Source organism: Urocitellus parryii, chromosome 9, assembly GCF_045843805.1.
Source record: "Urocitellus parryii isolate mUroPar1 chromosome 9, mUroPar1.hap1, whole genome shotgun sequence".
Taxonomy (NCBI): domain Eukaryota; kingdom Metazoa; phylum Chordata; class Mammalia; order Rodentia; family Sciuridae; genus Urocitellus; species Urocitellus parryii.
This window is the reverse complement of record NC_135539.1, coordinates 62,757,616-62,782,127: the sequence shown is the minus strand read 5'-3', so window position 1 is coordinate 62,782,127 and position 24,512 is coordinate 62,757,616. Positions and strand designations below refer to the sequence as shown.

Here is a 24,512-nt window from a genome sequence, read left to right as displayed (position 1 = left end):
ATGAGTCTGAATGATCCAGGTTCCCTATATGGAATCAGAGCTGACATTCCAGAGAAAGCTTTATTTAGATGGAGTTGAGGAATCTTTGCGATAATAGGCTTTGGGCTGTGGTATCTTGAGCACCGTTAGCTGAGAAATTTTCCTAGACCCTCTAAGTCCTTTTTAAACTGTTTCATGAATGAATTGAATTAGTGAAAGATAAATTTTCTCTTTTGGATTTCTTCACCAGTTTGAAGAATGTTGTCTTTAAGTTTGTCAGATTGAATTTCGCCTGAGAAAGTGTTCTTTCCTCCTGTGAGGCTGACCCTGGCAGAGCCCGGGGATCCATTCCATTCCCTCACACTCCATTGAGATAAGGAGGGTGAAGTGTGAGCCAGAGATGACGCCTGGCAAGGTCATTCCTGCCCGAGCACCAGAGACACATAGGAGCTCCAGTGTGCTGTGGTTTGTAAAAAAAAAGATGCTACACTAGTGAAGTTTAAAAATATAAATATTTTGACAGGGTAAGAATGAGGGACCCTGTGTTTGAGGCTGGGAAAGAGGAAACTGAAGAGGGAAACACAGAGAAAGAAGAAAATGAAGAAGACAAGGTATGTGAGAGAGCACTTAATGCACCCAAGAACGAATTTGTTCCTGTAATGGATGAGGACAAAATGTTACCCCAACCTTTTTTTTTTTTTTTTTTTCTGAACAGATATTCCCGAAGCCTGTTATTGAAGACCTAAGCATGGAATTGGCCAGAAAATGCACTGAACTCATTAGTGATGTAAGTGGCTCCGGTGACTTCTGTGTGACTTTGCATTGCAGGTGTGGAACAGTTATGTCATAATAGAACTGGGGAGAAAACCCTGACATCATTAGGTAACATACAGTTATTTTCCAGGCCCAGGGAACTAAGTCCAGAAATTTTAAGTGATTTCCCCAAGGTCACCTTTACACAGAATTTCTGCTGGAACAAGTTTCCCCATTTATGATCCAGAATCCTGTCTCTCATGAATTTTGCTCTCTTTCTGCCATGAACTCATAAGGCCTTGGGTTGCAAAGCATATTCCATTTGAGAACCCCAAAGACTAAAATTAATATAACGAGGTAATTTGGCTTGGAGGCTTTCTAGCTAAATCATTGTTAATATTTTTGAGGGCCTTTTGAAGAATCTGATGAATGCAATCATTTTTCAAACCAAGAAAAGGCATATACCTATATGCATATAACATCCATTTACAATTCAGGATTTATAAACTGCATATTGAAAATCCTGATTTAGATGATGATATTACTGAAAAGGAGCATTCAGTAAATGGGATTAGTTGCTATTACATTTCAAGGGAATCCTGAAATTATTTGAAATGCACATACATACCTATTTAGTAAATCTGCAAACTAGAATTCTAGAAACACAAGGAAAAAATTAGTCACTAGGGATGAAAATCCAGCTGATCCTCATAAACAGATGTGAGAATTGCTGGTATAAAGGAAATTTGGTTCCTGTAAACACATGCCTGTGTCTTCATTTAGAGAGATGAAGACAGTACTGGTTATTTCTATTGTTGGTAATGAGCAGAGTGAGGAGAATATTCGAAAAGTGTGTTCAAAGGAAATTCATCGTGGGCAGTGGGGTACCATGCAGCAGGTCCTCTGAATCAATCTGCCTGAATCCACTCAATAGTAACCTTGGGAAGGTTATTAACCTGGTGCAGCTCAGTTTCTGAACTGTAATATTTATAATAGTAAGATTAAATGCTGAGCATACTCTTTGAACATGAGTGTACTCAATAAATATTAGCTGTTATTAAATATCCCAACTGGAACTTACCTTTGCATCCATCCATCCAATTGTATTTTATATTTGACTCTTCATTTCATTCTGATTTGTCAGAGCCAAAGAGTGGTGGTATGAATCATACCCTTTCCATATACTCGACATGGGATTTAATTAAATTTTAAATAAAGTATTTCTTTGTATTATTACTTAATAGTAATAAGCTACTTATGTATATGAACGTTCTTCGTAAATTGAAATAATAATGGAATGACATTGACAGTTAGGATTTATTGAGTACTCTGAGCCAGGCATTGCAGCTTGTGAGATAGATCCTTCTGTTTTTCCATTTTAGAAGCAAGGAGACAGAGGCACAGAAGTTAAGTAACTTGCTGGATCACATAGTTAAGACTGAGAGTTGAACACAAAGCCCTCTTCTTTTCTCTGCTGTGTTATCTCTCACTGTAAATTTCCATGCAAAGTTTATCTTAGCTTTATCATTACTTATGATACTAATATTAGCAGTAGTAAGGCTGTCATTTGAAACTGCAAATTCCTAACTCTGGAGATAGTTCCTCTTCCAGCTTTGATGTTTTTGTAGAAGTGTAATTATTATGGCTTCCATTGTAATAGTTTCAATACGCTATTAGGATTGAAGTAGTAACTTTAATTAGTAGACAATTTGTCAGAGTTATTTTGAATCAGATCACTTATCAGTGACTTTAAAACCAACCTCTAGTGAGGCTTGATAGCCTTTATCATTTTGCAAAGGTCATGTTATTTTGTTCCCCTTTACGTGAAATCAAACATATGGAAGTAGTTTCTATTTATCATAGATTTATGTTACTTGACAGACATCTGTACTACTTAAATATTTAGAACACGAGATTTTGGTTTAATTTATATCTGTGTACATGTTCATATGTTGTTTGCAAATAGAATTCTATACCTATCAAGATACCCCATTTTTAGAATTTTTATATTATTGGGGAACCTGAAAAAAATAATCTTTTTGTCTCTTCACCAAAAAAATAAAACAAAACAAAACAAACAATAACAACAACAACAAACTCCCACACACAAAATGAAAGGAGGAATTTGTATAGTCTTTTTAGGAATGAATTTTAATTCTTCCTTGAAGGACTTGGCATATTGGATTCCATTAAACTTTCAGCTTTTGAGCCATTTGGTTAAATCTATCATTAAGTAATAACTTTCTTATATATTCTCAGTGTCATCAGTGTTTTAGTTGGGAACAGATGAACTTAAACTTGAAATTCTTGTCTCTTGTCCCTGTGACTACAGAATTATCTAAATGCACCAATGAAGCTGGAACAGAAAAAAATTGAGGCCTTGCGGCAGTTAGACTGGAGTTTTAGTCGAGCCTGTATTGGATTTCTCATTATGCCATCTGTTGGTGTCCTGCGTTTAATTTAGTGCATGAGTTCTGCACCCCCACCCCAACCTCCCCACTTCTGGTTTCAAATTTAAACACACACCTTCCAATGTCTTGGTTTTGTTTTATAATCCATCATGTCTCAGAGGGGCCACCAGCTAGCAGCTTCACAAGCCTCCCATCAAGCCTCTTAGCCCAGGAGCTCCCTGAGATTTGACATAAGGTCTGACTGAACCCCAAGCCTTGGCCATCAGATGTCCTTCCTCCCCTGCTATGAGCCAGGCACTCCAGGTGCATTTTAAAATTGTGTGCCAAGCCTGTGCCCTAGGTTTCATAAGCTTCAGTTTACTGGTGTGAAACCCCAGGTTGAATGGCTTAGCCAAGGCCATCTGGTGAGGCTGGGGTGAGGACATGTCCAGAGCCTGGGAAGTGGTTGCATTCCTCTGTGCCTCCTTTGTCAGATGAGAAGGGTGGTTTTATGGGTTTCTCTCCAGAGAGCTGCCTCTCCACATGCCCTCCGCTGTTCTGATCATCCCTGTGTCTTTGTCAGGGTATGGTGACCAGAGCTGCGCACAGCACTCGGCTGTGGGTGACCCGTGGTTGTGTTGGAGTGGGCCCCTGCTTTGTTTCGCTCCCAGCACCCTTGGTGAGGCTGTTGAGAATTTCTTGGACTTGTTGGGGGTCCAGACAGAAAGCTGCCAGACCTATCTCTGTGGTGTGTCAGAGCCATTTCCATTTCTAATTTCTGACGTGTGGCTGACAGCTTAGGGCCCATCATCTTTTGATAGTAGTTGAAATTCTTTTTACCTCGCCAGGGCTGGATCTAATCTGTGCCTTCCTGCTTCCCCTCCTGGTCCTTTGAGAGCTTCTGGGCTCATGGCTTTCTGCTTGCCATTTCACTCTCCGCCAGAGCTGGGCTCATCAGCGGACCTGGGGACCTTGCTGTGTCATCTCTTGCATGCCAGACAGTTTATACAAATGTTAAGTGAGATGGGCCTGGAGATCAGTCCTGGGAGGCCTGCGCTGTTTAGAATCCTCCTCTGAGAGAAAATGTCAGTTTTTCAGGTCAAGTGGCTTCACTTTGGGGATCAGCATAGGCATTTTTCATGCTTTTTTTTTTTTTTTTAATCCTTTTTTCCTTTCTTTTGCCCCACTTAGTTTCTGAATTGCATCTGCTCTACCCACATTAGGGGCTTTCCTTTTGTGTATCTCACTTCCCAATTCTGAAGGACACCTAGTTCTCAGAGGTGACCTCTTTATTTAACCCTTTATTTCCCCAAGTAGGCATTCTCTGTTAGTCCTGTTTGTCAAATTCTTAATTATTTCCTGACATGAATTAAACCTACCCATTCTATTGAGCGTCCAGAATTATAGCTCTATTCGCCTTCTGATAGGTGACCATAAAAAATATTGGGCAGAGGGGAAGCTTCTGTATGTTTTGTGTAAACAAGGCATAAAAAACCTTCTGCGGAAAAAGTTGGGCCGCATCTGCCTGCAGCCTCTGACTCGCTGTTTGTGGTTCAAAGCTTCAGGTGGTGAGAACATCTTCCAGGCAAACAAACACCATTTATTGCAGATAAATCCTCCCAGTGCTAAAAGTGTTAAATTCTGTGGTTACCCCTCCAGAAAAAGCCTGGACCCTGTAAAGAAACTTGGGAGAGAGACCTTGACAATGACGTGCCCAGTTAACAAATAACGCTGGAGCCAAGTTTCTTTCTTCCAGGCTTTACTGGATTAAATTGGTATGATTTCATTTGTGAAAAGACTTTCTAGATACTACCAGTTAAGAATATTTATAAGAAGAAATATCCTCAAACCTTTCCATATCTGTCATCCAATTTCATCCATTAGCTAATTTCATACTCTCTGGAAGAAACTTGACCAGGAGAAGGAAGCAATGCTGAACTAATTTAATTGTAGTTGAGACATCCTGGTGGGGATAGTGGGTGGGTTCAAAGGAGAAAATAAATGTTTGGGGCATCTTATTGATTATAAAGTCATCAACTTTGACCCCTTGCTATTTTTACTTTGAAAATATGTTGGGCTGTGTATAGTTTATAAGTGCAGATGGCTCTAACAGGAAAACCCAAATACAGTGACCAGTGATTTAAATGGGTGTTTTGGTTTTTTTTTTTTTCCCCCTCTTTATACACAAAGCCTGGATGAAGGGAGGTAGGTCAGTCTTAGAAAGGTGGATGCTCTCCTCCCAGGCACCTTTGTTTCTGCCCTCTCACGGTTATTATGGTGGCTTCATGCCTGGTGTTGATATTACTGCTGCTGCCCATTCTGGTATAGCAAGGCTATTAATACATGACATTCTTTATTTGTCCGAATCGCACACAGAGATGGTGCGCACACAGAGATTCATCAGAAATCCTACACAGTCCTGGGTGTGTGAATGCTAATGGCCTTATGATCTGAACAATGGAAATGATCTTGTTTTTAAATGCAACTTCAATTCAGAGATGCAAATGTAGGTATCTTTTTAGTAAAGACCAAAGAGAGTTAATGGAGTCCTCAATTAAGACTGAACTATTTGCCTGCCTAGTAAAAGAAGTAAATCCTTCACTCTTATCCAGCACTCCTATCCAGAACATTCTGTGTATGTCAGACTTTATCAGGAGGCCTGTAGCCGTAAGCACATACCGCTGTGGAGAAGAATGCGAATGTGATGGGGAAAAGATGTGGCAAAAGATAAAAATAATGAGTCAAACTTAAGCCTAATGATAGGCTATTTTTTTCTCACACTTAATTATATAACAGAGATACTTTTTTTTCCTCTGTATGATCAAAATAGCCTACTATTTATCATACTGCCATTAACGATTTAATTACTAGTGACTGAGGAGGGCGATTTGCAGGAACCTAAAATTATGGCTAATCTCTGAGAAGAAAAAAAGTAATTTAGTGCTCAGATAAGATAAATATGTTCTCATGTTGATTTCATGAATAAAGCCAGTGTTTAATGTGGGAGGCATTAATATCTAAGAGCCGCAGCAGTGGAATAGGGGAATTTTGAAATAACTTTACTTAATATGTTTGTATCTGGTTATACCTCAGGTCAAGTAATGCCCCTCAAATCAGGTTTGCATATGGCAAAATCTCCAGGGAATGTTAGCATGTAACATCAATATTAATCACGTCCTCTAAGAACCAGGTAGTATATACAATTAAACGTCACTTTGGGGTTATAATTAGGAAGACCATATAATTTATTGTCTGACTTGGGACAGTTTTTCCAGCCTGAGTATTTACAGTCTTGGGTAGATAAACATGACTTTATTATAGGGAGACATAACTTTCAACAAATTGCCTCCAATCTCTTGACGTGGTTTTGCCTCCCCAGTTTTCAGTTTGTGCACCAATTAGCATAACAGTGAGATGACAGTTGAGGTCCTTGAAGTTCCTGACTTCTTTGGGCTTTTGTGTCCATGGCCTCTCCCCAAGGAGAAGGGAGTGGTTCATTTTGCTGGTGAATCTGAGTGAAGAAATGAACATGTTCAGCTAAACCTTTGGGGGCTTTCTTTGGCTGATCTGCCTGCCCCTGGCCAGGGGGCATTCTAGAATAATCTCTAGGACCTGGGCAGATTCTGCTCTTGTTGTGGGGAGGGAAGACGGATGAGGAGGTAAAGGGTGCTAATAAATCAGAAAAGTTTTATGGGTTGGAGGATTAATTAATAAACAGAAGCCCATTATGCCTATAGTGGAAGCTCCAGTCCTTCCATCCAGCCTGTATGGGTGACATTGCTAGTAATAACCTCCATTTGTTTAATTTCTGCCTCTTTCTTCTTAATGTATTATGTCTGTTCTAAAGACTGCTTGTCTTGATATAGACCGATGTTTCTGTTTGAACATAGACTTACCTTAAAAATCACAACTACACTAAAGGAATAGTCAATCCAAAGGAGAAACGAATTCAAATTAAAAACTAGAAATAAACCTAAATGACTGGGAACAAACACACACAAAAAATCACAACAAACTAGGACACTTGTGGCAGTGAAATGGACCTTTTGATAATTATGCTGGGGAAGCGGGACCCATCCTCTGTGGCCCAATCTTCTTAGTGTTGCTCCTTAATGGTAACTGTGCCCTTGCTCATTGGAGGTAACAGTCTTTTCTCACCCTGCCTCATGGCTTTGCAGTTCTGGGTTGGATCTTCATTTATTCAATTTGGCTTATCTTGAGGATCGTTCCACACTTGAATATTTACTTCAGAAAATGGAATTTATCACCTTCATTTTCTGTTCAAAAAAGGTCACTACAATTGTTTTTCTTCTTTCTCATGCACATGATTCTCTTTTTAAATTTAGATCCATTATAAAGAAGAGTATAAAAAATCTAAGGACAAATGTACATTTGTGCCTGACACTCCCATGCTTACCCATGTTAAAAATATTGGCGCTTTTATTTCAGAGGTAAGTTCTTAAAAACTTTCAAAATGGCTCGTGTTTTTTCTATTTATTTAGATAAAAAGTCTGTATGTCTGCATTAAAGTTGGAAAATATTTTTGAAAGCATCACTGAATGTTGGTAATATCTAGATTATTATTTAATTCTATAAACAATATTAATGTTAACTTATGAATTGAGATATTTTGCTATATTTGCTCAATACATTTTATTATATACTCTATGTCTATATTTTGACTCCAACCTTTGAAAAGGAATACTTTCATTCAATAAATAGAAAAAATTAGGAAAATAATTTATTCTTAAAATTTCAAACTATTGATGTATTAGAGATTAACAGTTGAATATTATTTTGGAAATAAGTACATCTTATTACATGTTTCCATAAGCCATAGTATCTCTGACAAGTAAATTTAATTTAAGCAATTTTTGAGTGGGATAAAATTGAGTTCAACAGAAATTTCTATTCTGAAACCACAGAGTGAGAACTATGCTATATGCATTTTCCAGCTGAAAAATTGAGTAGTTTTTCTGAGAGCATTTAGAACTACAGTTAATCTTGCACTGTAAAGCACAGTGTTGACAATCATTTCTCTATTGAGGCATTGCTGTACTCTGCACATAGATAAACTTGAGGAGAGCGGGTAAGATGGTGTTGTAAATGACTGACCTCTAGTGTTCTGAAAGTTACATTGGAAAAAGATCAACGTGCGGTTCTTAGTATATGATCTGCTAACCTGAAATGATTTTGAGAAAAATCAGCACGTTTTCTTTTATTATTACCAACATCTAGAATTGTGGAGACAAAAAGCTCAGATGACAACAGATGCTCCATAAATCAACATCCAAATCAGGCTCGCAAGGACTCACCCACAGAACACAGTTTTGTTTATTTATATCAGCTGTGTTATTTCTCCTGGGCAGAGAAATTCTTGGTGTTCTCAACTTGTGTTTGATTGATTTTCCTGAAGGAGTTAACTGCAGAGCAAAAAATTGCAAGTGGGTGATCTATTGTGTTCCCTTGAACCTAATTTTCCCAAGAGCAAGTGGTGAATGAGTGTTTGTCTTTTCCAGTAATGATTGAGCTCCCTCAGAGCCAACGCAGGCTGGGGGTGGGAAGGTGCATGAGCAGACAGGCCCCCTCCCACCCCTGCCCACTGTGGCTCCCCAGGGGGGCCTAGAACAAAAGGGTGCCTGAAAAAATAATAATTATTATCTTAATCGTACGAATTTGTAGGATATGCAGTGTGATCATTTGATACATGCATAACGTGGGTAAGGATCAAATCAGGGTCATTAACCATCTTCTTAAACATTAGTTTTTTTATTGATTTGTAATAATTTACCATATTTATGGGGTACAGTGTGATGTTTCAATACACGTACACAAGATGTGCTGATCAAATCAGGTTAATTGACCTTTCCATTTCTTTTTCGTTACTTTGCATTTGAATCCTTCAAACTCTTCTAGGCTTCACTACAATATATATAATAGGTTCCATAAGCTAGTCACCCCGTGGTGCTGTGGAACGAGAGCTTGTTGTTGTTGTTTTTTCTTTTCTAGTTATGCATGATAGTGGAATGTATTGACATATTATACATACATGGAATATAACTTCGTATTCTCTGTTTGTACATGATATAGATATTGTATATGCATATAGGAGAGTAATGTCCCATTCATTCTACTGTCTTTCCTATTCCCATTCCCCCTCCCTTCCCTTCATTCCCTTTTGTCTAATCCAAAGTCCTTCGATTCTTCCCTGTCTACCTCATTATTGTGAATTAGAGAAATACTAAAAGTATCTGAGAAATACTTCTAGCTAATTGTGCTTTGGTGCCTGCTACCCAGCCGACCAGCCTATCCCCATTCCCCCTTCCCAGCCTCTAGTAATCACTATTCTTCATCGTTGGGAACCTGACAGTAAGTTTTAAAGATTTATATTTTCTGGAACAGCTCAAATGTCTCATGGTTCTCAGATTGCTTCTTCACTGTTCAAACATATGAACCTGACAATACACACAAGTAGATTTATTTTTTAGAAATGTGCATGGGTTTCACTAAAAGAAAAGTTTCAACATTCTTGCATATACTGCTTAAAGCTTTCTCCATCACAAATTGGAAGCCTTTCTCTCTTCAGAGTACATTTATCAGATCTGCTATTTAAATTTCAAACGCAGGTTTAATTTAAAATTGTTGAATCAGTGAGGTTTCTACAGAAAATTTTCTTCTGTTATTCACAGTAAAAATTTCAAAAAAAAATTTTAAAAGGGAGGGGGATTTTCATTTTCTTTTTATTTCCTCTAGGCAAAATACAGAGGCAAGGTGAAGGTCAACCTTTCCAACTCTCTTTATAAGCAGATGCCTGCCACCATCGACAGTGTCTTTGCAAGAGAAGTTTCCCAGCTTCAGAGTGAGGTGTGTTTTCAAATTGGTATACAGTGAGGTAGATCAAAGATATAATCTCTTTAAAGTTATTTAACATTTTAGGAAGAGTTGTTTACTCTGGGTATTAGACACTGAATGGAAACAGCTGGATTATATGCTCTCTGTAGCCAAGTGGCAGAGGGTAAAAGGGACATGCAAGTTTAAATGCATGCTGTTTTTTTGAGTCCCATTCGTTGCTCTTTGTAGAGCCTATTTTAATCTAATTCCGACAGTTTACAAAACTGAAATAATTCTGGTTTGTTGTGTAATGCTGGGGATTGAACTTAAGACCTCATGCATTCTAGGCAAGACATCTCCCTGCACCCTCCCCCACCCGCAACTTTTTAAAAATTTTGAAACTGGGTCTTGTTAAATTGTCCAGGCTGGCCTCAAACTTGCCATCCTCCTGCCTCAGCCTCCCAAGCAGCTGGGATTACAGATGTGTGCCTCCATGCCATTTTAAAGATGAAATTCTTATAGCACCTGTTGAATGATTCTTATTTAACAATATGATCCCTAAGTAGAGAACATATCAAGAGCTCGTTAAAAGTCATATAAAGAGATAACAATTGAACTTGAAACCCACAGTTCCATGCTCCATCTGTTAGACAACTGGTTTTTGAATTTCCTGATCTGTGGCTGGTGCTTTTCATTTAGGATAACTGAGGCTACCAGCAAGAGCCTCCATCAGGTGAAAGTGGCTATTTTAGTGATTCCAGGTTGCAGACAAACTTAAGAACCATCATCATGTAAACTCATTTTGAATCCACAGGAGTGTAGGGGTAATTTTTTTTTTTATCAAGGGACCTTGATACATAAGGCATTTTAAAGTGCATTTAATCTCTTGCATTTCTTAAAACAGAATTTTATAGTAGAATTCTTTGCTGTTTTCTGATTCATTGTTTGGTTTTCTTCATGGTTCAATCTGAGTTTTTTAAAAATATTTATTTATTTTTATTTAATCTGTTACTTGGCTAATTTACATGAGAGCAGGGACCCTTATCTGTCCTGTTTCCCTGCTCTACTCCTGTGATTGGAAGCTTCCTGGGCACATAGGAACTCTTCAGTACTGTTGGATTTATGGGCTTTCTTCTAAAGGATACACTTCCTTTTGCATAGTTGGTGTTCTTCATGCCTCAGTGTAGATTAGTAATAATGGAAGCAAGTAGAAGTATTAACGATATGTCAGGTGCTATTTCATGCATTTCAAATGTATTTATGTCATTTAATCCTCACAACAACCCCAGGAAGTATTCTTATTTTAGAGAGATGGAGACCAGAGCACAGAGAGTTTAAGTAACATGCCAAAGGTCACACAGCCAGTAAACAGTAGAGCCAGCATACAAGCATGGGTAGTCTGGCTCCAGAGTCTGCATTCTTAACCACACAGTATCCCACATTTTTCCTACTACTTTTCTCTCTCTCTCTCTCTTTCTCTCTCTCTCTCTCTCTCTCTCTCTCTCTCTCTCTCTCTCTCTCTCTCATTTTATTACATGAATTCCTTCTCTAGAATTATTTTACTTTTAAATAGAGGATACCATGGTAATTATATAACAGTCTGAAAATCAATTTTGATTTTAAAATAGTCTTGAAAAATTCTAAGGATTGCTACCCTTTGCAGAACATCTTTAAATACTTCATTACTACAAATGTAAACATCCTTTGTGAACCCAACTTGGCAGTAAGCTAACAGCTGAGATTAGCTGAGATTTAGCTAAGCTAAAAATATATGATATCAAGGCTCTGCATGACTGACCATGACCAATATATCCTTTGTTTTTCCTGCCAACATCTGGTCACCTGGCTACTTGCTGTTAACATGGGCTATTTTATAAAGCACATAATTACAACACTTGATATAAGACAAGCAATAATCATTCATTAAAAAAAGAAAAATTTTTAAAGTCTATTTTTATATTTTTGTGGGAAACTAACATTGTCAGATATTTGCATATTTTCTCATTCTTTTCTTTTCTTTTTTTTTTTTGTTTTTGTACTGGGAATTAGACCTAGAAAGGTAAGCATGCAAAGTCAAGGGGTCTACCACTGAGCTACATTTCAAGCCCTTTTTATTTTGTTTTGAGACAGAGTCTCACTAAGTTGCCCAGGCTGGCCTGGAACTTGCAATCCTCTGGCCTCACCACACCTTTCCCTGTAGCTTGGATGACAGTTGTGTGCCACTGCACCTGACTCTGGCCTCAATTTTTAGTAGCATAAATAGGTATATAGAATGTAAATACTTGCAATGTGAAATTTAACACGAAAAAATAATCCAACTAATCCATTATGTATATTTTGGGTCTATTGTATTGCTTTTGATGGAATAGGATATCATGTACATTGTTATCATGTATGAATGCACTTTTTTTTTTTTTTTTTTTTTTTTTTGGTACCAGGGGTGCTTAACCACTGATCCACATCCCTAGCCTTCTAAGGTGTTCTTGTAGGTATTTGATCACAAACAGCAAACACACTCGCTGGCTTTCTTTCTTTCTTTCTTTTTTTTTTTAACTCTACATTGAACTTAAGCATTAGAAAGACTATTTGAATTGTTTATAATAGTTCAAAAATTTGTAGATAATAGTTTGTCAAGAATTTTTATTACAACTCAGAATGCCATTAAAGTTTAGAATTCGTCTATTATTCTAAATTAAGTTACCACAACTCTGAAACTTTTTGGGCACAGTAAAAGGATAGTTGTTTAATTATCACAGGCTCTTGCAAATAGTTTTTCTACTTTCTTCCATCTTATTGCCAGGTAAACTTGCTCAGTTGGTAGAGTGCTTGCCTTGCATGCACAAGGTCCTGGGTTCAATTCCCAGCACTACCAAAAAAAAAAAAAATTAGAGGAGGAAAAGTTTATTTTCACTCAGAGAATGGTTGATCACTCCATTGCACTGGGCTGAAGTGAGGCAGATCATCATGGCAAAAGGAATCTGTTGTCTCATGGTATCCAGGAAACAGAGAGAGCAAGTGGGAGGAGCCAGGGGCAACATAGGATTCCCTAGAGAGTACACCCTCAGTGACCTACTTCCTCAAGTTACACGCCCACCTGCCTATAGTTATCTATTCAAATTATTGATTCTTCAAATGGGTCGATCCACCCTAGAAGCTCCCATCATATTTGACTTTGAACATTCCTGTATGAACTGACACATGAGCTTTTCAGGGGACACTTCATATCCAGACCATAACAGTTAAATTTATGCTTCCTTTAGAAAATGACTGATAGGAAGAAACACCTTTAAAACAGAAAGTTGTGGGGTTGGGGCTCTAGCTCAGTGGCAGAATGCTTGCCTAGCTTATGTGAGGCACTTGGTTTGATCCTCAGCACCACATCAAAATAGACAAAATAAAGGCATCTGTCTATCTACAACTACAAAAAGAAAAAAAAATTAAAATGAAAGTTGTGAAGTTTCCAGGAGACCATTTTATTAGCTGCTCTCTATTAGAAAAATTTATAATCAAAGATCCCAAAGGAACCTGGCAATGGAATGGACTGTGACTTGAAGTGATGGAATCCTTCTTAGCAAGGCTATTTCAGGAAAAGGCTAAATAATTCCTTATCACAGAAACAATGCAGGCCTTTCAGTCATCCTAACTGAGCAGTTTTATGGGAATCCATTGTTTTTATCAGTAGTATTTATGAGGCCCTGTTTTAGTAGTTCAGAGGTGTCTGATATGGGATTAAAGGCACATTTACCTATATAGTACTTACAAAGTGTATTAGAAGTTAAACATATATACATCATATATACACACATGTATATGTGAGATGTAAAATCTAGGAGATAAAATATATGATAAATATATACACTGCTTACATAAACATTTATATAAAGTATGTATGACTATTGCAGGTTCCCATCATTCTTTGAGTGTCTAGTGCCATAGCAATCTGAGTTCTCAAAGCATGAAGAAAACAGTTATAATGTAGGGAAATACCACATAATAATGGCAGATTCTAAGAAAATCAAATTTATCAGAGAATTTATTAGCTTGACATAAGTTTCCATTAGCTATTTTAAGGAAGAAAATTAATACGATAAATTAAAGTTCCGCTGCCTCCAATTTGATGCGATCTTAATTCTAAAGTGGTTCTTAGTGGCATCTATAAATGAAATGACTATTTTAAAGCTGCAAGTAGAAAATTACGTAGGCTTTTTAAGAAAGAGTGTTTTTTAAAATTGTGCTTGATGAGTCACCATCTCTATGATCACTCACAAAATGATTAGCTGCATTGGTCTTGGTTATCAAGTCACCAACATGACCATCAGTCTAAAATACAGAATATACCAGCCATCCTTCAAAAAGGAGAGTGTATATGTTAGCTCTTCTTATTTAAGAAGAAGAAACAAATCTCAACAGAAGTTTTTCCTTGTCTTTTAGACTTGACCATCCATTAAACTACCCCCGCTTCCGGTCCTCAGGGTTCTAATGTAATATGTAATGGAACTGAGATAAGGGACTCTCTCACCCTGCGCGGGGGTCCTTAAGAGGTTTCCTGTTTAACATAAGTAATTGATGAAAATGTAAAGATAGATTCATCAGAATTAGATATCTTGATGGAGTAAATTGATGGACAGACTGTAACAAGATGTATTATACCTGGAACAACATAGGGGCTGCATTTGAGTCCTGGTAATCAACCAAACACACAGGACTGGATGTGGGAAGCCAGCTGAATAAGACTTAAGTGCATTAATTGACAGGAATATCAACTTAGCTGTGGAAAGGAAATTGTCATGACATGTGAATGCATTAATAGCATTTAGCAAGTGGAGGAGGATAACCTGGATTAAATTGAGTAACTCTAAATAGGATTAAGTCAGACTGTTGTGGGAATGGGGTGGATAAATTGGGATTTGGATTCAAGAGGGCTTCTTGGATGATCAGGGGTTCAACCCTTTAATCCAAGCAGCCTGTCTGGAAGGGGCAGAAGTCAGTGATGGCTAGTTGTCTGTCTTCCCACTGGAAATTCCGTGTTGTGAACTAGGCCTTTTCTCTGTGACTGGATAGATCCAACTCTGGACAGATAGATGGGGTTTGATCAAAATAAGAAGTTTCAATCATAGCTTTCAAAATTCAGAGACTGTGATGTCCTAGGTTGAATTCCTTTTCAGTAAACATTTTTAAAGAAAAACAAGGTGGGGAGCCAGAGAGGAGATTTAAACATTGGAAATTGGAATAGATGGCTTTTTTTTTGAGGGGGGAAGGGAGGGTGGAACTATTCAATGATTTTATTTGTAAAACTTAGTTTTCAAATATTAACTTTAATCCTTTAAATAGGTATATTATCTAAGTTAAATGGATGTTTAATTCTGTTTATGAAAGCCCACGAGGGGTGTAGGTTTATGAGAATGTTGAATAAACTCATTTATTCATTCATTCACTATACATTTATTACATTTCTACTCTGTGTCATTCACTGTGATAGGCACAGGATATTAAAAGATGTGTAAGATATAGACCCACTTCTCAAGGAGCTCATATTGCTAAAGAATTCTTCTTAAGTTTAACCATATTCTTTTCCATTGAAAACTAGACCTTATTTTATTCTTGGCAACAACTGTTCTAGTTTTTCTTTTTAAGTTGCCTTTATTTTGTTTGTGCCTCATGATTTCTATTCCACTCAACTGTGTTTGTTACTAAATCCTTAATATACTTTAAAATTAATTTTGACATTCCTTTCTTCATTTGTTGGTTTATGTTCACTCGTGGGTATTCATTCATTTATTCATTCACCGAGCAGATATTAGTTGATGTCATTCTTAAAAAAATCTTCCTTACACCCCGTCTCCACCCAGTATGGAGAAAATTGGCCCAAGTGGTTGGTAATGGAGTATACTGGTATATGACATTCAGATCCCTGATGGAGAACAAGGCTGACAAAACTGAGAATTTCATCTGTGTATTATATTTTCTCCCAGAGCTTTGGGCATTTAATGAGGTGTACCTTATATTTTGGCTGTATCTACATAAAATCAGGAACTTTCATGTAAAAATAAGCAACTAACTTTTACATACTCTATAATTGCTCCCCGCCCCCTGCATCTGCTCAGTTGTTTTCTCAAGATCTAAACCTTGAACATTTGTAACTGTGAAAGCTCTCAGATGTGGAGGATTTCCCAAAACTATAGGTGAGATTTTAAGCTCGATGAATAGAATATGTGGATTTCATCATTTGATCAAGTTTGTTTTGTAATAAATGATAGAGTTAGAATTAGGAATCTTAACCAAAGCACTGAGATGAAAGCATTATAGATATTATCTTGTTACAGAGGCTCAGACAAATTTATCTGTCATTGGTGATATTTAAATATACAAAATCCTTGTAAAACAGTGGAATTAAACAGTTAAGGGTTTTATATGCTGCTGTAGGATTTTTAAAAAAACTCATTGGTTGATTTTTTGGGCAGTGCTGGGGATCTAACCCATTGCCTTGTGCACGCTAGGCAGATACCCTAGCCCTTGGCTACCTCTAAATAGAACTAATTGTTTTTTTGTGCTTTTGAAGGTTGCCTATAAGCAGAAGCATGATGCTGCCAAAGGAGTCTCAGATTATGCCCACATGAAGGAGCCACCTGATCTCAGACACGCCATGGAGGTCAACAAGCACCAGAGTAATGTAAGGAAGCTCATTCCTCACCATTTTCTGGAAAATTGTAGCTAACTCATATTACAACTTGTGGGCTATTTAGTTGAGATTTAAATATTACAACACTTCTATTCAAAAAAGGACTTTATAGCTTATCAGTAAGAGGTACATTTGAATTATTCTTAAGATAGTCATTAAAACCTTGTAGAATGCTTCTAAATTGTCATGTATTTTCAGGCATTAAAAATTTTGCTTCAAGAAGACCACTGGGTTATTAGCATTTCTAGAGCTTCCTTGACTGGATGTGGAAGCTCATGGTTTCCAGTCTAGAGTCACAGAAATACTGCAAGAAAGAGCATCAGCAACCAGTAACCCAGGGAGGAATCACCCATGAGCACTGGCTAGACTGTACCCCACTGCTCTTTCTTTTGAACTGCTTGTTGGGGATCAAGTTATTATTAAACTTAAGAACCAACAGATATGAAATAAGGAAGCAACAGATGCTTAATGACGGACTTAGCAGCAGAACAAAGAGGAAGAAAGTTAGCCTGTAGAAAATAAAGTTTTTCTTTGGTTGTCAGTTCCCAGGCCCATGAAGGCTTACATACATTTGTTTAATTACCGCTTACTCTCCTGGTGTCCTAGAAGAATAATCTCTTCCTGAAATTGTAGCGACAACTTGTCTTCTCATGAAATTCTCTGCTCTCCAAAAGACATGTATGAACCGCTGGTCAGGTTCTTGGATTAGAATCAGTTAAGATAAGGTGCCTGTCCTAGTTAGATTAAGAAAACTCCCTTCTTGCAAAAGTTCCTGATCTATCTTTGTTATCTCAAAAGAGGGCTATCAGTCAGTTCTCTTACCAAGCAACTTTGCTGACTCTGTGCCTCCAAGGCCCAGAGGTACAGAGTGTCTCTCTGCAGTATGGCAATGACTATTTGATATTAAATTGCATTAGATGTTTAAATAAAAACCAGAGAGGAATTTAACATACTAACCCACATGTTTAAACATATGCTGATACCAAAGCATTTCTCTAAGATGCTTTAGGATTGACAGGAGATGAAGAAGCTGCAGGTCTGCAGTTATTATCAGGGCTATTATTTTAGGGAGGCCTTATAAGAACTGTTTGCTTACAGAATGACTATAATAATCCTAACTACCATTTACCCAATTCAGCCATGCACCAGGCTCTGTGCCAAGACTTTGATCATTTCCTTTTCTTACAAACACCCTGTACTGATTCCCATTTCTTAGATGAAGAAAATAAGACTCAGGAATCAAACTCTGGAGTTCACTCTTTTTGCTGTACCCCACTATCTTCTTCTTAAAGGTCCCTGGTAATTAGTCAAGATTTTAATTGAAATTTTAAAAATGAGTAGTGTTGTGGGCTAGGGTTGTAGCTCAGTGATAGAGTGCCTGCCTCACATGTGGAAGGCACTGGTTCAATCCTCAGCACTACATAAAAGTAAAGTTAAGGTATTGTGTCTGTCTATAGTAAAAAACCTATTTAAAAAATGGGTAGCGTCGTAAGACATCATCTGAATTCAGATGCACTGCAGGAAAGAATAACGGAAAACCCCGAGTTCCCACTATTTTGTGGCTGGAGAGACCTTGAACTCATATAAAAGTCCAAGGGGAGAAGGTGGGCTGGTGCCCTGGGGTGGAGACTGGTGTAACATGGATCCCTGGGAGGCCTTTTCTTACTCTATAATTCCATGCAATTCAAATAGGGGAGTTCCTTGTCATAGAACTGGGCTTATTATTTTAACTCTGCCTTTTCTTTTAAAAGGTCTTTGATTGAGGGAATACAGAATGAAGCCCTTTTCTCCTCCATTCAACAGTGTGTGCTCATGGGAGAAGGATGTGTTTACTTACACTCCTCTGCCAACTCAGCCCAACCTTTGCATGCAAAGTTTGTACATATAATAGGATTTGGAAAGTGTTTAAGACTATTTACTTAGATTTAAAGTGAGAATGATATTTGTATTCTACCTGTGAAGTAGTTGATATTCCTCCAGAGTCAAGCTACTTGGAATAATACATTTGTTGTCCCTACAATATGAAATTTAAGGATTGGTCTTAAAAGCTGCAAGGAGGGCTAGTGTGTACGTCTCCTGGTTCAGCTGGCAGATCCACCTAATCTCTGTAAAAGACAAAACTCTTGTCTCCCATAAAACATCAGCCTGAAGAAACTTATGGCAGAGAATTGACTAGCAGAATTAATTGCCCTTTTGTGATGTGGAATGTCACTTTGCACTCTGGCTATAAATGAGTGACTTAATTTCAAATAAAAATGTGCCATCCGATATGAATAGATATGAATATGATTAACTGAGGAACGGTGGAAGTCAATGCCTTTGCTTACCTGGTTTAATTTATGTTGCCACCAAAATCAAGTCAGCTTTCTAAGTTCTGCTAGAGACCCAGGAAACTAGAAGAATTGCAGATCAGAGCAAGTTAATTTTTGTCTCCTTTCTGATCATACCTTTTATTAAAATGGTCCTTAGTGGTCAAGAGGAGTGATTTTTCTTTAGAATCTTTCTCTCCCTTACACTTTCAGTGATGGAAATGAGCAGAAGAAGAGGAGAGAGATGTGTATTTATGAACTGATTTCTCACTTCTGAGTAACTGAAAGTTCCAAGGGGAAGAGTATTCTGGAGGCAGGGGTCTCTTGTATCACTCCAAGATTTAAAGATCACAAAAAAGGGCAAAATTTTTAGAACATGCTCTATGCTAGCATATATGAGGGAAAAAAAAATATTTGGAGTTAGACCGTGCTCAAAATGCTGGCTGTAGCTGAGCGCGGTGACACACACCTATAATCCCAGCAGCTCGGAAGGCTGAGGCAGGATTGAGAGTTCAAAGCCAGCCTCAGCAATTTAGTGAGGCACTAAACATCTCTGTTAATAAAATACAAAAAGGGCTGGGGATGTGGCTCAGTGGTTGAATGCCCCTGAGTTCAATCCCTGGTACCAAAAAAAAAAAAAAAAAAAGAAAGAAAGAAAAAAAAATGCTGGCTTTGCCGCATGTCCTGTGGATGACCTGGGACAAGTTACTTAATATCTCTGTATCTCAGTTTTTTCTTCTATAAAATGGAGACAAGGACACCTACCTCCCAAGGCTCTCACAAGTATTAAATAATATATGTAAAGGGCTCTGCAGAAGAGCCACTCAATAAAGTATTGGGCCTATTTGGTCCTCCTCCAGTTTTTAAAGGGTGATTTGAGTGTTTAGGGTGATATCATTGTTCATTTGAAAAATTAAAAGAAAATTGGTTTATAAAAGGGCTAAATCAATATGAAATTAATATTAAGAAGTGTTTTGGTCAGAAGGGTGTATTTAAGAAGTTTTTGAACATATCTTATTGATACTATAATTAAAAATTGATTAAAAACAGCCAATCTAAATCCTTTTATATCTTAAGGGATACACTCCTGCCAAATTTTACTAATGTAATGAGAGGAAACTGGAGGTTTTCTGTTCTGTGACTTTCCCCTGAAGATGGGCTTGTAATGAAAACCTCAATCCATCTTATCAGAGGCCTGAAGTCCAATAGTTCTCAAGAAAGTCAAACAAAAATCACCATTTTTAAGTTTTATAAATAGTATGGTTTATACCAACTTGTGATGAAATTGGAATAGTAAACTTTTCCCAAACATCATATTGGTAATCAATTCAACATGTATGAAAAAGAAAGTATTCAGCATGGGAAACAAGAGACTTAATGTTCTTTTCAAGAATGATCTATGTACTGACTTAAAATTAATAAAACCTTATCAGTAGACAAATTTATGTTTCATCAGAAAGTGAAAAACCTTAAAGATAAATCAGTAAAATAATACTGGAAAAACAATTACAGCTCCGTGTGGTTCCCCAGTGTGACTAATAGTAATAGCCTATAAGGATTTAGTATTTCAGATACTAAATATATTGGTGTTCTTGTTCATCTCCAAGCCAAAATTGTTAGTAATACCTATTCTGCTCTTTTCATGAGATTGTATTGTTGATAAAATTAAGTTATGAATAAGAAGACATATTCCAACTATAAAATGACTTATAAACATTGGCAATAATAATAATAATGATACATTGTTTTAGATGTAACTTATTTTACTCCATCTTTTTAGACAATTAAAAATTTTTTGTTTGCTCAATAGTAGTATCAGAATGTACATTCACTTATATTTGAAAATTTTATATTGACTTATAGAAAACAAGATTTATGTTTTAAAAAGGTTCATATTCTCTTATAAATAATAACATTTAAGTAATTTTAATTAAAGACTTTCCAGGGGCTGGGGGCGTAGCTCAATGATAGAGCTCTTGTCTAGAATGTGTAAGGCCCTGTGTTCGATTCCCAGCACTACAAAAAAAAAAAAAAAAAAAATTAATAAAGAAAAAAAGAAAGAAAAAAAAGTCCCTGTGCCCTGGAGTTCATGATGGTAATAAGAGGTTTTCTTGAGAATGATTGAACCTGGGCTTCAAGATTGTGACTCTATACAGGTTACACTCCTCACTTCTGTTCTAGTTTCTTCTCACCAAGAATCATTTAACCTTCACCGGAGCAGTGAAAAGCTTGGTCCTGGCCCAGCTTGATCTCATTCTCTCAAGGCCTACCTGCTTGTGAAATTTCAGTCCCACAGGTATCTGTCTGTCTGTGGTTTCCAGGGAGGCTCCTTTCCCCACCCCCGAGTCTTCTCATCTCTCAGTGCTTTGCTTTCACCTCATGGACAGTCTGTGGAGTTTTGCTTCTGTCTAGTTTATTAACTCACCTACCAAGGAGTCTCAAATCACCATTTTATAAAAGTAGAAAGCCTGCTGGAAGTCACCGCGAATCCTTTGATCACTCACCTGTATCTGGATGTACCTGGAGAGTAAAGGCATCTGTGCTACTTTCAGAATCTCATAGGAGTCTGTTGTTTATTGGCCAAGTCTAACCCATGACTATATAAGGAAGGGGATGCTGGGGGATGTTGCTCCAGCCTGGAAAAGGAGCTTCAGCAGAGCCCCTTTGAGTACAGACAACTCAGCCCAACAGGGGTGGGTGATGGTTTAATGAATTAATGCACATAGAGGATCCAGAGCAGTGCCTGATGTGGGTCACGCTGCAGGAATGAAGGAAGCATGCAAAGAACATGGCTGTTTTGAAGCAGAAGGAGATTCAAGGAGGGAACAAGACAAGATTCAAAGACCATGAAGTGATACGAAAATACAAGCTAGGGCAAAGGGGAACATGGTGAGATAAGGAAGAAATTCAAAGACAAAATTTGATGGAATACAATTCTTTATTGGAGGTTAAAAAAAAGAGAACAGATTAGATGCTGCAGAAAAACATGAAATGTATCTTTCTAGCATTTCCAACAGGAATCTAAAGTCCTTGGAGTAAAATGAATATTTATTGGTATATATATATATATATATATATATATATATATATATATATATATATAGTTGTGCCTTGGTATACTCAGGCGATCAGTCCCAGGACCCCTGTGGATACTAAAAATCCGGGCATGTTCAAGTCTTTAATAAAACATGGCACAGTACTTGCATGTAATCTGTGCACATCTACCTCTATATTTAAAATCAACTATAGATTACCTGTTATTCCTAAAACAATATAAAAGCTATATAAACAGTCATTATACTGTATTGTTTAGGGCATAATGATGCAAAGACAGTCTGTACATGTTCAGCACAGGTATCACTTTCTTTTTTGAATTTCTTCAATGCATGGTTGGTTGAGTCCTGGATATAGAAGCCAGGGATATTGAGGGCAGACTATAATTAGGAAATGAACACTAGCTCCAGGCACAACTAGTTCCAGAGCTTTCACAGTGTCACCCAAAGCCCTCCTCTGTCCCATATCTCATTCTGCTTGCTGCTGTGTGATGTTCCTTTCACACAGTTTCTGTGAGGATTCAAGTCGACAGCTGTAGTTTCTAAGCTTAAATCATCCTCATAGCAGCTGATCCCAGAGAAAAGTGGTGTGTGCTGACCTCAGCCTCAGATCCGCTGAATGACTCTGCCGCTGCTTGGAATATAAGTGTGCCTTTTACAACCATGGTTTCTAAGTGGACTCGGAACCTGATTGGATGGTCCAAGGCATGTGGCCAACCCTGCCTATAGAAAGGCAGGTTGAGGGTCCCTCCTGGTCACCTGGAGTCAGGGGGACAGTTTCCAAATAAAAATTCCTAGGAGAAAAAAATGAATACATGTCTATTAAAAAAGGAAAAATTTAGGAAAATGACTCAAATATGTGGAAAAAGACAAATTCAGTTAAAGTAAAAGGCGAAAGGAAGTAATCAGGTATCTAAAATAGTAATTCTGAGTGTCCCTGTGGAAGAGACCAGAATCATCATTTGCAGATGAAATTATATGTCTTCCTACTGTGAAAAAGATAAAGCTGATCATCTTGGGTATAAGATAAATATATAAAAATGATCTTCAATGATAATTACTATTTTGCCTTGTGTAGGACCTATAGAAGAGAATGATGAGATGTCACTGAGATATATAATAAAAGAATTAGGGAAATGGAAAAATATGTCATCTTCCCCTAGGGGAGTCTTAAGTATTGTTGAGATATTATTTTTCTTGAAGTTGTTTTGTGAGATCACTGAAATACCCATTAAAATTCCAGTTGTTTCCTTTGTGGGATGTACTCAAATGCTTTTAATGTTCATTACTAAGAATAGACAGATAAAGATTAAGAATAGACTTGAAATAGAAGAGTAAGAAGGGAATTCAGTTGAACAGATATTATGGACATTTGGAAAAAAAAATCCATAGAAGTGAGTAAGTTCTTCCTAGGCATATTGAAGAGTCAAAAAGTGGAGACCAATTTTTAAAATTTCCTTTTTAGTTGAAGATGGACACAATACCTTTATTTAATTAATTTATTTTTTTATGTGGTGCTGAGGATTGAACCCAGTGCCTCACACATGGTAGGCAAGTGCTCTACCACTGAGCCACAACCTCAGTCTTAGAGACCATTTTTAATATCATTGGTTTCTCTTCCTCCTTACTTCCTCCATCTTCCACCTGCTATCTTCTTTTTTCCTTCCTTCTTACTTTTTCCTTCTCTTCCTTTTTGTTCTCTTCTGTGCTTTGAGAACATATCTGGAATAAAACATTGAAGGATATAACATAAAATCAATAATTGACTGTCAAGCTTATACCCATTAACCCATTTGGGGTTGATGATTTTCAAGAATCTCTTCCTTTGTCTCTTCTTCCTAGAAACAGTATTATATAGATCACTATTTGTCATGAGAAGAATAAAAAATGGTGGCCAATCCACTGTTTCAATATGGTTAGCATTTAGAGTTCAAATTGATTCAGGAAATACAAACATACACACATGCATGTGAGCTTGCCTATACACACACTTTGACCTCCGAGCTCTTCTGTCTGCTACAGGACCATTTGATTCTTCCTGAGTTCTGATGCAATGCCAGAATGGAACAAATCCATACTGCAGACATGTGAGGAATGTCGGATGAGTTCCCTCAAAGCTAAGGGTGATCTAGATACAGGAAGATGAGTAACCTACTCAGGAAACCATGTTGCCATACCATGCATGTTCAGACATCCTTGCAAGAGTGAAACCAGGAGCTTGCTCCTCTTTCGGGCCCACACATGTAAGCCCCCTTTCCTGTGGAATATCCCCAAGCAGTAGCGTTCTGGAAGATCTGACTTGTGATCAGGCTCCTGCGCTTTTCTCCTGTGTGGCTCTGTGGTGTCCTCTTGTTTGAATGTACAGCTCATGTCAATCTTAATATTTGTTTTGAGTCACATATGCTGGCCTCTAATTTGCAATTTACATGGATGATGGGGCCCTATTCAAAGTCCTGCTCCTGCCGCCTTTGTGCCGTTCACCTCTCTTCAGCAGTCATTAGGCTGAACAGCATATAAT

The 24,512-nt window shown here is 37.6% G+C and overlaps 1 protein-coding gene across 4 annotated transcripts in view; it reads left to right on the top strand.

Moving 5' to 3' along the window:
* Positions 1-24,512, top strand: part of Nebl (nebulette) — a 327,715-nt gene that overhangs the window by 229,794 nt on the left and 73,409 nt on the right. For 2 of the 4 annotated variants that reach the window (XM_026402384.2, XM_026402383.2), the window contains exons 1-5: positions 510-590; positions 695-766; positions 7,469-7,573; positions 9,876-9,986; positions 16,513-16,623. The exons of the other annotated variants lie outside the window; for them this stretch is intronic. In XM_026402384.2, coding sequence (XP_026258169.2) covers positions 510-590; positions 695-766; positions 7,469-7,573; positions 9,876-9,986; positions 16,513-16,623 — 480 coding nt within the window. Of the gene's footprint in view, positions 1-509; positions 591-694; positions 767-7,468; positions 7,574-9,875; positions 9,987-16,512; positions 16,624-24,512 lie in introns of those variants that run through there. 4 annotated transcript variants of the gene reach the window in all.